General features: G+C 37.8%; 1 protein-coding gene across 3 annotated transcripts in view; it reads left to right on the top strand.

Annotated features, from left to right (window-relative positions):
- The window catches only part of FAM120A (family with sequence similarity 120 member A), a 55,901-nt gene extending 40,676 nt beyond the window's left edge, over window positions 1–15,225 (top strand). For 2 of the 3 annotated variants that reach the window (XM_082322381.1, XM_082322382.1), the window contains exons 13-18: window positions 2,390–2,599; window positions 3,739–3,922; window positions 4,900–5,037; window positions 6,539–6,680; window positions 10,442–10,538; window positions 13,302–15,225. In XM_082322381.1, the coding sequence (XP_082178507.1) occupies window positions 2,390–2,599; window positions 3,739–3,922; window positions 4,900–5,037; window positions 6,539–6,680; window positions 10,442–10,538; window positions 13,302–13,613 (1,083 nt within the window). In that variant the 3' untranslated portion in view covers window positions 13,614–15,225. The remainder of the gene's footprint in view (window positions 1–2,389; window positions 2,600–3,738; window positions 3,923–4,899; window positions 5,038–6,538; window positions 6,681–10,441; window positions 10,539–13,301) is intronic. The other variant, XM_082322383.1, reaches the window with a different exon arrangement.
- The last annotated feature ends 253 nt before the right edge of the window (window positions 15,226–15,478 follow it).

Below are 15,478 nucleotides of genomic sequence, written 5' to 3'. Positions count from 1 at the left end.
TCTCAATTTATAAACCACATCAGTCTGCTTGTGGAAACCCTGCGCTTAGCCATAGAAGTACTAATAAATGCAAGGGGAAGAAAACAACTGAAGCCACTTCGGGATCTATTTGAACTTACCACACAGCAAGTAGAGAATTCATGTGTTAGCAATCTTAATGGCAGAGTTACAGAAAAACAAAATCCTCTTCCCATATACCAAAGAATGAATGCCAATAGCTCAAGTAATAAATAAGTAAAATCCAACAGGAAGAAATTTATTTGGCCTTTTCCTCATTGCTGAAAAAGTTGTGAAGAAACACAGGATGAAGACAGCTATAATGAACACCTGATGAGTTCATGCAAGACCACTTGTTTGCTTCAGCTCTTAGGACTGGATTGCTGCTGACAAGGATTATAAGCGTATTAGACACCTGAGAACGTTTTTGAGTACTCCTCATTGTGGATAATTCCTTAAAAGCACCCTAAATATAGATTGTGTCTGTCAGGAGAATCATTCAGGTGTTTGCTGGAACTCCTTTTCAAGGTGTTTACTAGATGCTGGAAGCCCTGTGTGCTTACTGGGCCTTTCAGAACCCTAGAGATTGTGGTCCAAAGAAGATGATGGCTGTCTGCATTGTATGAAGAGAAGTACTTTGTCTTCAGGGAAGCACGTGGCCAACTCTGCCAAAAGAATGAAATGACAATGAGTTATCCTGTATGTTTAGAAGAAACGTACATAGCTCATCTGAGGTGACGAACGTTGGACTCTGCAGAGTATAGCAGAGAACCTTTTAAAGTCTCATGAGGGCATGGTTCAAGACATCTACCCCAAGCTGTCCTGAAGTTGAGTAATTGTATCTGTGGGTATCGGTGGAAATTCAAATGACAATTTTATAGGCAAAATTGGATGCATCAAAGAACAGCAGCCTATCAGCCACTTAGTCTTCAATGTCCATTTTCGAAACACAACACAATAAACAAATAACGGCTAGGGATTTTGGCAAAGGTATCTGTAAGAGTTATCAAAGTCTTGCCTCTATCCTAAGATTTGATGCAAAAAGGAGGAGACCCCACTGTGAAAATTGCTGGCCTTAGAGATCTAAGAAAGGAATTTGCAGAGAAAATATTTTTTTCCATTCCAACACAAAATGAAAGACAGACAAGGCAAGTGATAAACAGCATACAATATTTTCATTTAATAGAAATTGTTCTCCAAGTTTTATTTTTAAATCATACATGAGGAGTAATATGGATCGTTTCCATAATATATGTTGGTTAACTGAAAGATGCAATATTTCGTGCAATGTTGTTGCTGTCTTCATGTGAAGCAGCTGCTTCTCTTTTTGTTGAAGTCAGACAGAAAGAGCAGCTGAGTTTGAACGCAGCTGCATATCTGCAAAATGATCTGGATAGTCTTTTGAATCTTAAAGGTTGCTTATGCATAAGGAAGGTAATGTAGTTTAATTCTAAAATTTAATACCAAGGTCTTGAAAATGTTCCCAAGAAAGGGCTGATATTTTCAGAAGTATTCTAGAGAACACTAGTAGTGATATTTTCTTATGCAAGAGCTAAAATATATTTGCTGCATGCAAATCCTTTTTGCTTCCACCACCAGCTATTATGTACTATTTAATTCTACCTTTGTTTATCTATCCTGCGTCCTAAGTAAAGCTGTTGTATGCATAAACATTATTTCATTAATAAGACACATTCTAACAGCAAAAACGTGAATCGAGCTAATAGAAAATACGTTATAAAGGAGTTGGAAGGAAACTGTGGTACACAGGAAGAAAAATTGAATGCTAACACTGAGCTCGTTCCTGAAACTTTCTGCAGATATCTCAGAGGCACAAGATTGTTTGAAATAAGTTGTTAATGACATTTGCTACTGCTAATTTTCCTATAAGTGTCTTTAAAGCTTTTCCTAGCTATAGCATGCTTTATTATTGTTTGAAAAACTCTGTACTGCACATTTATCAATGATCTTAATGCAGCTAAACTATGTATCTTGTATGGTTTAGACACCATGTGCCACAAATCACAAATGTGTATTTTACTTAAAACTTTTTACTGACTTCTTGATAATGAATTGAGTTAAAACATTAAAATATTAGAAACAATTTCCTGTGCTTTGTTGTTGAGAAAATAGTTTTTTTGGTTTTATCTCTCGCCTCTAGAGTGGATGGATGGGAACAACAGCCGTCCTGAGTATTGCAGTTTTGCATACACAGGCGATAGATTCTGGTGCATTCTTCTAGTGAAACTGTCAGTTATGTGTGAAAAGTCTGGATGACCTTTCAAAATCGCTCTGTTTTCAGGAGTTTTGAAAATAATGTAACTATTGGAATAACTTTGAATTACATCTCATTATTCTATTTCTAAATTTACAACTTTTTTTTTTTAAACAGATTGAGAATCTTGATCCCCGAGGAATTCAGCTGTCTGCTTTATTTATGAGTGGTGTCGATATGGCACTTTTTGCAAACGATGCTTGTGGACAGCCAATTCCATGGGAGCACTGCTGTCCGTGGATGTATTTTGATGGAAAATTATTCCAGACCAAGCTCATCAAAGCAAGCCGGGAGAAAGTTCCGCTCATTGACCTCTGTGATGGTCAGGTGTGTAGTTTCAGAAGTGTGACAGAGTATCAAGTGTGCCAAATTTTCAGGAGTGTTAGGTGTGGTTGACTTATCAGTCATTTACTTCACATACCATCTCTCTACTTTTAAAAGGGAAATATGAGGTGAATGGCTCATAGGTATTTTTCAGCTCTCTTTACTCTCCTGTCTCTTGTTGATGATTGAGATGGCATTTTGGTAGATTTGGAAAAAGTAAACTGGTATAAATTTTAATTCCGTTTTTTTCTCTCTGGCAATGGAAATTTGAATGCAATGGTGATGTAATGAATGACTCTTTGAGTTGAAAACTATCTGCTCATTTGTTCAAGTACTGGGTTTTTTGGGTCAGGCTAGCAAGACTGTCACAAAGGGCTAAGCTGCAATGGTTTTACAGTGAAAGAAAATGTGTGATTTCTGACTTATTTTACAGACTGAAGTCATTCTTATGGTCCTTAAGCTCAAAATCTTTTCACGTTTCATATGACCATCTTAAAATACAAATGAATTAGTTTTTTGTTGTATCCAAATCATGCAAAGTTATTATCTAACTATAAGAAGAGGAAACTGATGAAAATCAACAGTTTACTGAATGACCAAAAATTCCTTTTTAACTTCTTGGGAGGTACGAAATCTTAAAAAAACAGCTTACCTCTTCTTATTTCTGACTCAAGGGAAACGGATCATAGATTAAATATTGATGATGGCTGTGTCTCTCTCATGCTTTATCCTGTTTACATAGATTTTGTTTTGCCCTCCAGGTTTATGGTGATTATTCTGTTTAAAGTAAAGGGCTGCATTAAGTGTTAAGGAGACTGTAGACAGAGGTTTCTCAGTTGCTTTCTGGAAAACACTTTTTAACTTTTAAACTGTTTCTCTGTTACCAACTTAAACTGTTTTAGTATTTAGACTCCCATCTCTCTACCGATACATAAAGATTTTCTTGCAATTCAAATATCATTGAAGTAGGTATGCAAGACAGGTTATTGTAATTTTCTAGCTGGCTTTATGGAATTTGATTGCAATAGTTATCTACAATTCTATTATTTTGCTTTCTTCTTTGAATTTGTTGTGTAAATGTAGCTTTATACAATTGAAATCAGAATTTTAACATCTCTTTGTGACTTTCTCTTTATTCATAGGCTGAGCAGGCAGCCAAGGTTGAAAAGATGCGTCAGAGCATCCTAGAAGGATTAAATTTCTCCAGGCAGAACCATCCTCTCCCTTTCCCACCTCCACCTGCCATGCCTTTCTATCCAGCTTCTATGTATCCTCGACACTTTGGGCCAGTCCCACCACCTCAGGGCAGGGGGAGAGGCTTTGCTGGTAAGTGATGGGACAGGGGTGTGAAACGTGTTGGTGTGAAGCATAATCTTGTCTTTCACATTCCCAAAACTATGAACTGACTTGCTTGTTCAATTTCATAGGAGAAATACATAAAAGCAAGTAGTTAGCATGTGTTGTCATGTGCCAATCACTGTGTTTTGTTGTTACTTTTATTAGGCATAGCCTAGCAATATGGAATGTGTTGTATTGCTGCATATTTCCATCAGGATTTTAAGTAACTGTGCCAGATCAAAATATTTTTACCACTATTTTATGAAATGGGAAAAAAAGGAATGGACCAACACTGGATGACATAAAAAGGCTCTTGTGTGCACTGTACATTGCTTCAAAACATTTATATTTATAAATATTACAAATGCCTAAATTAATGGACAGTTCAACTGTCAGGGTTGAAGACAGCCTTTCCTCCTCCCCACCCCTCTGTATTTTGCTACAGTCATTTAACCATTGGCACCCTTGAGTGTAAATACTGCTACAGTCATTCCAGGCTGTTTCTAGAATTATTTGCTTTCTCAAAATCTCTCCGGTGCCAGGGCCCATAGCTGTATTGATACTGGACATTGGGAGTAAGATGTTCTTGGTGTGCCACAACTGTAACCATCGGAGCTCATTGCCAAAAAATTGTCGCAAGCCTTTCAGTGTTCATTATGCCATAGAGGTCGGGATGCCCATTCCAGACCCAGGTTAAAGGCCTGCTACTTGGATCAGAGACCCCGTGCTCCCTAAGGCAGCAGGACATCTTTGGCCAGGGCTTCCTCGGCGGTGGTGGCTTGCTCCTGCACAGCATTGCCCGGGCCGGCCGTGGGCTGCTCCTGCCCCCAGCCTGCAGGAGCGCTGCCCTCCCTGCTGACTCCAGAAGGATGGAAGGAGGCAGCAGCATCTCTGCTAGGGGCCTTCCCAGACGCCTGGCCCCCTCACAGCTTTTCCCCTGTCTTTCTTTACCCTGGGTCTAACAGGAGTCTATGGCTTCGGAGGCCCTTATGGGGAAACAGTAGCCACAGGCGCTTACCGGGCCTTCCGGGTGGCGGCAGCGGCAGGACACTCCGGAGCCTTCTCTGGCAATGACAGCAACAGGACTAGCAAGTTTCAGGGCGGTAATTATACCCAAAACCCTTTTCTTAGAGCTTCTGGCAACGGCTTCCTTCACTTTACGGTTTGGTCTGAGGCTTTCCTACTGACTGCCAGTCTCCCTTTCTCCCTAACTGTCTCAGCTCTCCCTCGCTAGAGCCTGCCCAGGCTGCTGTCTGCTCTGCTCTCCCAGGCGCTCTCCCCAGGTCCCTGCCGCAAGGCCCCTTGGCGCCAGCCTCTCTCGCGCCTAGAAACCCTCCTCCAGACACAGGATAGCCGTAAACCCTAACGAGACGGTCTCTCTCCTACGCTTCAAAATGCGAGAGTGGAATCTGTAATCAGCTGAACTTTGCGTGAATGTATTAACAGTTATTTTCTGAAATTCGGGGGCAGTTGAGCTTTTAGCAGAAACAACCCAACGTAGAAATGACTGGCTTCGGTGTTACTGCTGACCCATTCTTCGCTGGCATCAATGTCAGTGTGGACACAGGCATGAGACTTACTTACCTCCCTGTGTGCCTGTTGCTTGTCTCCTGTACAGAGTGGGACAATGGAAACCTGTTAATTCCAATCCCCCATTTAGGGTAAAATTTTTCTGTATGTTTAGCTGTCCTTTCTGGCCTCTGAGCTTTTATCCTAAGAGCAAACATACCTCTAATGCTTCATTGTGTGAATAACTCTGCCCCCATAAACAATGTGCATTTGAAGCTGAAAGACTTGTACAGGGAAGAATGAACCTTTTTGAATTTAATCAGTAATTTAGTTCCTAGCATATTAACGTTCGAAGACTAATCGTGGCTGCATAAATGCTGTGTTTTGTAACCCTTTCAGGGCTGATGATCTTACCAGTAACATCTGGCTCAGTTGCACTTACCTAGATTTCTTGAAATATATGTTATGCCCCAGTGTTAATTTTTTTAAGGGCAAAACACAGGTATAAAGATATGAGCAACTTGAGTAGAAGATATATTTGTATTTTAGACAACTGTAATTTTAACTACTCTCTTGGTAGGGGAAGGACAAACCTGCCTTTTACACCCAGATCAGTTTAAATGCTATATTTTTATAGCAACTTAGTGTTACTACAGATAATTCTGCCTAGTAAGTTGTTTATAGCAATTATAATCTGTGTCTTATGCTGATATTTGGTGTTCACTGGAAAGTGCCTTTAAACCTGCAAAAATTACTTCTTCATTAGGGATGCAGGAAAAAAAATAATCTTCAGATAGCTTGTAAAATTTCACTTCAGTTTCTTAATGTTTATCTGAAGTATATTTTTAATTACTGAAACTGAAGTACTCAGAATCATTTTTCTTTGCAGAATTCATATCTATTTTTAAAAAGCGGGGGAAAGAAAGACTTGGAGTTACAATACTTCTGAAAGAACGCAAAATGAGAAATAATCTCCCAGTATCAAAAGAGGAAACTGTATATGTGATAAAATCTGGGCAAAACAGTTTTCCATTCATTCATAACTTTAATGTTATGATTGTGAAGATCAAGGTCTGGTTTTGCTTTTATGTGCAGGAGTCCAACCTATTCCTTCTCAGGGAGGGAAACTTGAAATTGCCGGCACTGTAGTCGGCCATTGGGCTGGAAGCAGACGTGGACGAGGGGGTAGAGGGCCATTTCCTCTGCAGGTTGTTTCTGTGGGAGGACCAGCGAGAGGGTAAGTACAATCTTCTGGACCATACTTTTCATATGTGATTTAATGATTGAGGAAAAAAGTAAACCAGGGAAAAGTTGGAAGCATTAGAAATTGCATACAATGCATTTTAGGACACATTAGGAGAATTATACCCACTGAGTATTCAACAAAAGCATTTACATTCATTTTAAGATGTTTTTAATCAGTTATTCAGATGAATATAAGTATTTTTATGTGCAAATATAATTCATAGTCTGAAATATAAGTGTAGATAGATATATGCACACACTGGATTGTTTTGCATAAGGAAATGACTTGGGTGCTTTCTCTTACATGAAATCAATAAATACATAATACCCAATCAAAACCATCACAGCACTCAATTACTTTGTCATGGTAGAACATTTATTAAGAAGTATGATAAAATTTTTAATAACTTCATTATGTAATTCTTCTGTGAAGCAGAAAACACCTGAAGGACATTTCTAGGTTTAATAGTTCTCTGCTGCAGTCATGCTGGGAGATGTGCTTAAAAGAATATTAATTTCTTCAGTTCTTCCAATCCATTTCACTACAGCTGAAATTACAGGTGCACAACATTTCTGAAAAAGAAATACTTTGTTACAGAAATATCTAGTCCTTTACTTTTAAGATTGTATTTATTCCATAGGCTTAATTGTTCTGTGCCTTACAGAACTGTCTATCATCATTAATTAAAATTGTATCTGTTACAGGAGACAGTCCCAAAGTAATGTGATTTGTATATTATGTCTGTCTTTAACTATATTAAAGGAATGGAGTAAAGTAGGTGTATTTAGGCCATCTTGAGCCAGGAAGCGGCAGTCTGAAAGAATAAGTCTGAACTGCATGAATTCCTCTCTATCCATTAATTTAATCAAATGTGCATTAAAAAGCATAGTGCTAAAGTCAGCAGGAGCTGTTGGAAAGCCTGTCTTGTTGGACTGAGTGAGGAAATGGTTAGATCTGAAGCCCTGGGAGAATGGGAGCAGGGGGAGAAGTGAGAGCTGCTGATGTGGGGACAGGGAGAGGTAAGAACAGCAGAAACAAAGATTTAAAAGTTCAGCAGCAGAAAACAGCATTGCTGTAAGAGCACAGCTGGCACTGTGAGGGGAACAAACGTAGGGTAGGAACAATTTATTCTCTAGAATGAGATTCAGTTGCCAAAACATAAGCATCTAGTGTTGTTTTAGATGCTTCAGGCAGCTGTCAGCTAACTGTGCAGACTAGTAGGGTCTGTGGGACACCTGCGCTCTTCCAGAGTAGCGGCTGTAGACCAGGGGAATAAGCTAATGTGTGTGATGAGGCACTAGGCTCCTTTGGGTATTGTAATCTTACTCCTGAGTTTCAGTGGATGAAATAACATTTTTCACCATTTAAATGAGGTTAGTGTGTGGTCGTAAGTTCTGTTTTTCGTGGGGATCCATGAACAGAAGAATCCGGCTTACTACAGAGCCTGTTACTTTTGTTCCGTTAAATGCACTGACTGCGGTACTGTTTGTGGAAAATGTCCGGGTAAAAAGCCTGCTGTCTGACTGAGTGAACCTGAGTGATCTGGAGACACCTTCAGGCTCAGATCTGGCTTATGGTTTATATACATATCATTGACTTCCTTCACAGAATAGCAGTTCCTCCATTTTCTGAAGAGGCAAATACATTAATTTATGCAAAACATCAGTAGCCAGGAGCTAACACTGACAGGTCCTAAATTGAGAGCCCTCCTTATCTGGGAAGTGGTCAAATCACTGAAAGGGTGGTATTGGTCCTGTAAGTATCTTTACAACAGAGAAAGACTAATCTTCAATAGTAGCTTTTGAGTTAGGAGGTAAAATATCTGACATTTTCTTTCTGTCAGAGGTACTACTTTGGGCAGTTAGGTTTGGGTGCAAGTTGTCACCCCAAAAAGACAGGAAAACTGTCAATGCCAGATCTTCCTGTCTCCATCAAATCATAACGGATGTTAAATTCTTTACATGTGGAGTTACTAGAATTAGTCAAAGAGGGAAAAACTACTGCAGGCAGCTTATCTGTTTGTTGTGTCAGTTACTAAAAATAAAACCTAGTAGGAAGACATGCTAATGTCAGTGTTCTGTCTAAAGACAGGTATTTTAAAGATTGGGATCCATGTTGGCAGATGCTGTTTCGTACTAAAGAACACTCCTAGGAAACTGCACAGTGCATTGTCTGCAATTTATCACCTAGCCCTGCACACATCTCTTTCATCTTTTATCTATTTCAGCAGAGGGGATCATGTCAGGCTTGTTTACACCATTGTCTCATGTCTCTGTGCAGCACTGAACTTGGATATTCTGATTGTGTAAAATTATACCAGCTGCTTTTTATTGGCTTCTACCCATCAATATATTTAGTGTAATTTTCTGAGTGGGAAAAATCTTACTCGGCTCCCTGAAGGGTACACTTTCACCTTGTAAAAAAAATTATCAAATGGGATAGGTAAACCCTGTTAAAATATTTGGGAAGAATGCAGTGAGAATTACTGAAATATGAAACACAGCTCTTTCCTCTTTTTATTCTTTGCTGTTGTATTTAAATCCCAGTATTTAATTTCTTATTGCTCAATGTGGGAATTTGCAGTGTGTGTGAAAAGACTTGCATGGCACAGATCAGTGTTTCTCCTCTGAATCAGTTCAGCGTAACTTAGTTTTTGCAGCACAGCAGCAGAGGAAGTAGGAGCACTACAGAAAAGCTTACCTCCTCTTCAGGTGGTTTTTTGTACAGCTCACAAGGACCTTGCTGGCATATGGGAATTGTCAGGTATATGGAAAAGTAAGATACAGTTGAATTGCAGCTGTCATTTGTTGCGAGAATGGCAAACAGGGCAATTGCAGGCCACGCAGCTTAGAAACTGGGCTGGATGCAGGCCTGGACCTGAGCAGCACCTGGCTGCTCTGTGCCAGCTTTAGAGGGGTCAGTCTTCGTGATGGGACCTCCCAGTATCAGGCAGTGGATTTGGAGGAAAAGTGGAGCAATCACATATTTCTAGTAGAGAAAACAAAAAGAATTTTTAGGTGAGAAGTAGCCCTTGACATAATGATAAGGAAGTTGAGTTTCTGCAATTAAAATAGTTTTAGCTGAGTGAAAATTTGTTTTGATCTGATCTAATCTTCATTGAATCAAATCAAAAAGCCACTACCTGATGTGTCCTGGTTGGAAGCCTCCATTTGAAAGCACCCAAACTTGATAAATTGCTACATGTCAGATATGGCTGAAGCTGCCTTTTTTCCCTCAGGTTCTTAGATAATTTTGTATTCTCCCATCAAAACTGAAGCAATTTTGTATTTTGCCTTTCTTTTATCTGATTTCTTCTGTCTAGCATGTTTATATGTGGGAAGTGTTATTAAATGGCAGAAATGGCCTTATAAATGGTTCAAATTGCTTGGGTATTTTTTTTAAGGTGAAAGTATTTTGATCTCTTTAAAGCACTGTAAGGATAATTTGAAACTTTGAAAATGTTTCTGCAAAGCTTGAAAGTGCTCATTTGTTGTTTCTCTAGAAGTGAAATATAGAAATAGTCATTTTATTGCTATGAAAACAAAGTTTGTTAGGTTCTACTGCTTCGCTTGCAAGCAGTAGAACCCTGTAGTTCTGAACGAGTTAGTCATATTGCTTCTTTAAAGAAATGTAAATGTTAGTCACTAGACAGTAAAGTTAGAAAAAAAATCTTCCAGCAAAATAAAATGTAAAGTAGTTTTGAACAAAGCTGATATGTATTTTTCTTTCTTCCTTGTCCTCAAAACTTACAGGCGTCCTAGGGGAGTTATTTCTACTCCAGTGATAAGAACTTTTGGAAGAGGCGGAAGGTACTATGGGAGAGGTTATAAAAGCCAGGGAGCAATTCAGGTAATAAAGCCATGTGCCTGACTTCAAAACACTCTAGTTTACAGGCTAGTATGGTATGGACTTCCAGACCAGCTAATACTGACAAGCACAACTTTAAAACATAAAAGTGTTTCTTACAGTGATCTTGCCTACGTGTTGAAGCTGTAAGCTGCACAACCAGTGATGGATGACAAGCTGGTGTTGCCTGTCAATTATAAGCAAACTTTGGTTATAAAGACAGACATGGAAAAATGTATTTTGATATGAAGGCTGTGCCTACGCAGCTCTAACCAGCCGTGGGAGCAGAAGAAAATTTAGGAAAATGGGAGAAATACAAAGCTGAAACAAATCAGCTGTTTCTGTTCCCGCCCCCACTCTTTCCCAGTTTCTTTTCTGGGACCACGGTCCAACCTCATGAAGAAAAATTAGTAGCAGTAGAAGGATCTTTGCTGCTGCTTGGCTCCAAATATAAGAACTTACTCTAAACTTCTAGGAAATAACAGACCAGTCTTTGCCCCCACGAGCACACAGTTCCATTTTCGGCGACAATGTATGAAGTGTCTGTGGATCATGGTTTTTCTTTTCCATGGATCCTTTAAATAGAGCTGAAGCAAACTGCTGTTTTATATTAAATGCCATTTGCTTCAGAGTTATGTTTTCCTCCCTTTTCCATTGTTCTTGCTGCTATGCAGTTTTGAATGTTGATGCAAGTCCCAATGGTAATGGATGAGTGGGTAGTAAATAGGTGGAAAACTTTCACAGTAAATATATCGTATGGATCTGCAATTTGTCACGGAGACATTAGTATGTAAAGAGTAGGGGGGTGTTTGCAGGTATCAGATAGTAAGAGAAGGGATGTTCTCCAGTGGACAATGAAGCAACTGTTAACTTCAAATAAAACTTGCTGTGTTCTAGGTGTAAAAATTCAAATACTTCTCCTGTTAAATTTCTGTGTATACAGATTATATATGTCTACAAATGTACCTATGTATTTAAAGCTTTACATATTTTACTTTAAATAGAAGAGAAACCACTGTGTTAATTATATAGTATCTAATTTCCAAGTACTTTAACCTATGAAATAAAGGAAGCCCTGAGAAGGAGCTCCCAAATATTCTGGGCTTACGACAGGTTTACATATGTAAATGTAGTTCAGATAGTACCTGTAGGTGGATGGTAGATAGTGTTAACAGATGGTCACCAAGTTTGGATATTCATATTTTTATTAATGATATGTAATTTGGATGGTAAATACTTGTGATCACAAGGATCTTGGTCTAAAATTGTGGCTGCGATAGGGAGAGAAAGATAAATGGTGCCATTTTCTATTGACTGGTCCTGAGCTCATTGGATTTTATGGTCATCAATCACTATACTCTAGTATATGTTCCTTTTACAGGAAGAGAAAAAAGGTGAATTAAAATGCATGTGGCAGGCAGAACTTGGGAAGCTTAATGCATAACAAATAGATTTTGATACCCAGTTAAGATTAACTGGCAACAGTGTACTTCCCTGTCTCACAAACCTGGGCAGTTAAAGAAAGAGTGCCTGTGTAGGGCCAGATTCAGATGTGCATATTTACACCAAGTAAGATCCTCCCTGCAGTGGCTTTATTGATACTCATTATGAGCCGATATGAACAAAGGTTGGAGAATCTGACTGAAATAAGCAATTTGTATTTAGCAAACGTAAGACATGCTTATTTTTTCACAAGATGAGACCTTTCACTCTTGATCTGGAAAGAAACAAAAGCATGTATTTAATCTAAAACTTAACACTTAGTAAAGCCTGTAAAGAAGTACATTTACACGTGATAAATATTCATTGTCCTCATATGCCAGTCATATACCTATGCAATGTTACCGCAGAATTTTTTGTCATTTTCTGGAAAACAAGGTTTGTGATCCTGATGCTAGAGAACAACAGTTCTTACCTGCAAAATCTTTCAGCAATTCAGAGAAGTACTAACCATGCTGTTTCTAGTATGTCAAAATTAAGATTATTACACTATGAAACTGTTTGCTGTTGTTTGAGGTGTCTAAGATGTCCGTATCTTAAGTCACTTCGTAGTACTTGACTTTGTTAACAGTGTGACAGATAAGAACGTTGCATCTTAGCAACCCAACCTACTGATTTTGTTTTGTTGTTTAAAGCCTATTATGTTTCTGGAACGCTAAGATTCATTGTTGCAGATACTTTAAAACTAAATATATGTTCTAATGCTGCATAGATCTGTTTTTTATTGCTATATTCAGTCTTGTAAGATTCTACTATATGCTTTTTGTATTAAGTCACTTTCCTAATCTCAGAAGCATATAGACTAGTACAGATAATATTGCATGATACTTTTGCACTTCTTTAAAAATTGTCTGAAAAAAATTTTGGTTTGTATTTGAATAACATGTAATCATATCATTAAATTATAATGTATATGAACCAAGAAGCAGAGTTAAGCTCTATATTGATTCTCAGTTTTGGTGTTTCCAGACGTATATGTAGCTCTTATATTGTGAAATAACTGAAGCATCCAAGTTAGAAAGGGCATTTTACCACAGGAGCACCAGAAGGCATGGCTAGAAGGCACTCAGAAATACCGAAAATTTTCTCATCCATGCTGTGCTGTTTATTTTGTATGCCACTTCTTATTTCAGCAGTACATAATACTTGGTATTCGCTTGTGATACTTCTGCACACTGCATGCTGCCTATTAATAGTGTCTTTGTAACAGATTGTAAATACATAGCAGTGGTTCTTCAGTAATTTTCTTCTTTTTTTAAAAAATAGGGCAAACCTCCTTATGCTGCTTCAGCAGAAGAAGTAGCCAAAGAACTTAAGTCAAAATCAGAGGAATCTAAATCCTCAATTGTGTCTTCAGATGGATCCCTGGCTGAAAATGGAGTTGTGAATGAGGAAAAACCAGCTTCCCAGATGAATGGGAATACAGGAGACATCAGGGCTTCCAATCAGTCTGAAAGTGCCTTGAGTAATGACTCTAAAATGTGCAATACAAATCCTCACTTAAATGCACTAAATGCAGACAGTGTTTGCCATAAAGATGATACTCTTGAGGCCACTGTCTTAAAAAAAGAAGAGTAAACTTATTTTTTATAGAGGGTGAAGGATGTTGGGAAGGGTCAGGATTAGGAATATCTGGAAAGAAAGAGAGCCTACAGTTACGTACATTTTTTCCTTTCCGTAAGAGAAAAATGAGGACTTTGGAAATTCGGATCCCTCTTTGATGTCAGAGATTTAAACAACACATTTTTAGTTTTAACCAGTTGTAGTCAAAATGCTACAATAAAACAAAAAAGAAAGAGAATGAAGAGCATTTGACTCCCGCACTTAAAATGAAGTATACATAAAGTTTAAACTGGTTATGACAAAAGCTTGTAGTTTTGTTTTTTGAAATATAAAGAAGACAAATTTTGGCAGTCTTTAAGTATATATAGCTTAAAATATAATTTTTAGTACTTGGCACCATATGTATGCCATTATATTTGATTTTGCATTACTGTGTCACAATAAAGCTTTCTTTAAGGCTTTGATTTCATGATTATGGGGGGAAAAAGGCACAACCACAGTTTTTCTTTCTTAAATTTCATCACCGTTGATGTGGTTCTTTTGTGTTAAAATGTGCAAACTATCGAAACTAAAAATTATAGAGTAATATTGCAGTTCTGCTGATTTTAAATATACATCATACATACTTTACAAGCAAGTTAAATGGAGATAAACTTGAAATCATAGAAGATGCAAATGACCTTTCAAAATAAACACAATGTGTTCTGAAACTTTTTGTGACTAATACCATGCATCCGTGATCAATGAACTATGTGGTTTTGAATCAGACGTAGACCATTAGTACTACTATTTGAGCTAAACTTCTGCATGGTTCATAATTTTTAAAGTGTGTAGTTACTATTATGCATGTTATTGTCCTCTTTCTTCCATTCTTACAAGTACTGTGCCCATTTGCAAAACAAAAAGCTAATAATCAGTAATAGTCCTATAAAAGATGTTAACTATGTTTAGTCATTGACTGATCTTGCTCTAACCTTAAAATTTTGTGATTATTGACCTCTGTTGCATTTATTCTAAAACTTAAAAAAAAAAAAAATTATCTAGCCGTTTTGAATATCAACGTTACCCTGGTGTACTCATTGCTGTATGCATTATTGTTCTCTGTTGCTGTTTTATGCCTTCATATTAGCAAATATGAAATTCTGTGAAAAACAAAAAAAAAAAAAAAGCTTTGATCTTCAAAAAAAAAAAGTACCCCCCTTCTGTAGCAGGAAACAAATGGCTTGTTCTTGAGAACTTTCCCATCAAGAATTTAGTATAAGCAAATATACCTGTATCATTTTGATGTTTTTGTTAGTGTTTCCAAACTTAATGTACTTCAAAATCAGAATCATTTCTTTATATTCGTTTTCATATAATTCTCCTGATGCTCTTCATCACACATTAGTGATCAGAAATGAGGTGTAATTCCCCATTCCCTGCCCGCAAGAGCTAAGTAGGTATCTTAATGTAAGTTGAAGGGAGTTCTGCCCCAACTCATGGATTGTGCAAGAATGAACTACTGTTGGGTTTGATTGGTTGTAGATGGATTGTGGTGTGGTGTATTTGAAGGCTATTGAATGCAACTTACAGTGCTTAATAAAAATCTTTATTCTTTTAGTATAAAATACTGTATGCCTTTTTTGTCAAATATTTTTTTAATTAACATGTTGTAAATAAAAGTTTTCCTATGCCCAAATAAAGTGATTGAGTTAGCAGACTACATGATGTCCTTCCAAAAGACGGAGAAGGAAAGCACCACCTTTGCACACTGCCACTGTTGGGGGATACCGCACTTGATGGGAGTAATACTTTGTCCTTTTTATTTTATGCAGCTACTTGAGTTGTCCACGTTTAAATGTGAGATGGTTAATAAGATGCAAATAAGACAGAAATTTCAG

The sequence above is a fragment of the Platalea leucorodia genome, assembly GCF_965183815.1.
Source record: "Platalea leucorodia genome assembly, chromosome: 9".
Lineage (NCBI taxonomy): Eukaryota > Metazoa > Chordata > Aves > Pelecaniformes > Threskiornithidae > Platalea > Platalea leucorodia.
Note: the sequence above shows the minus strand (reverse complement) of the source record. Positions and strands in the feature narration are given on the sequence as shown.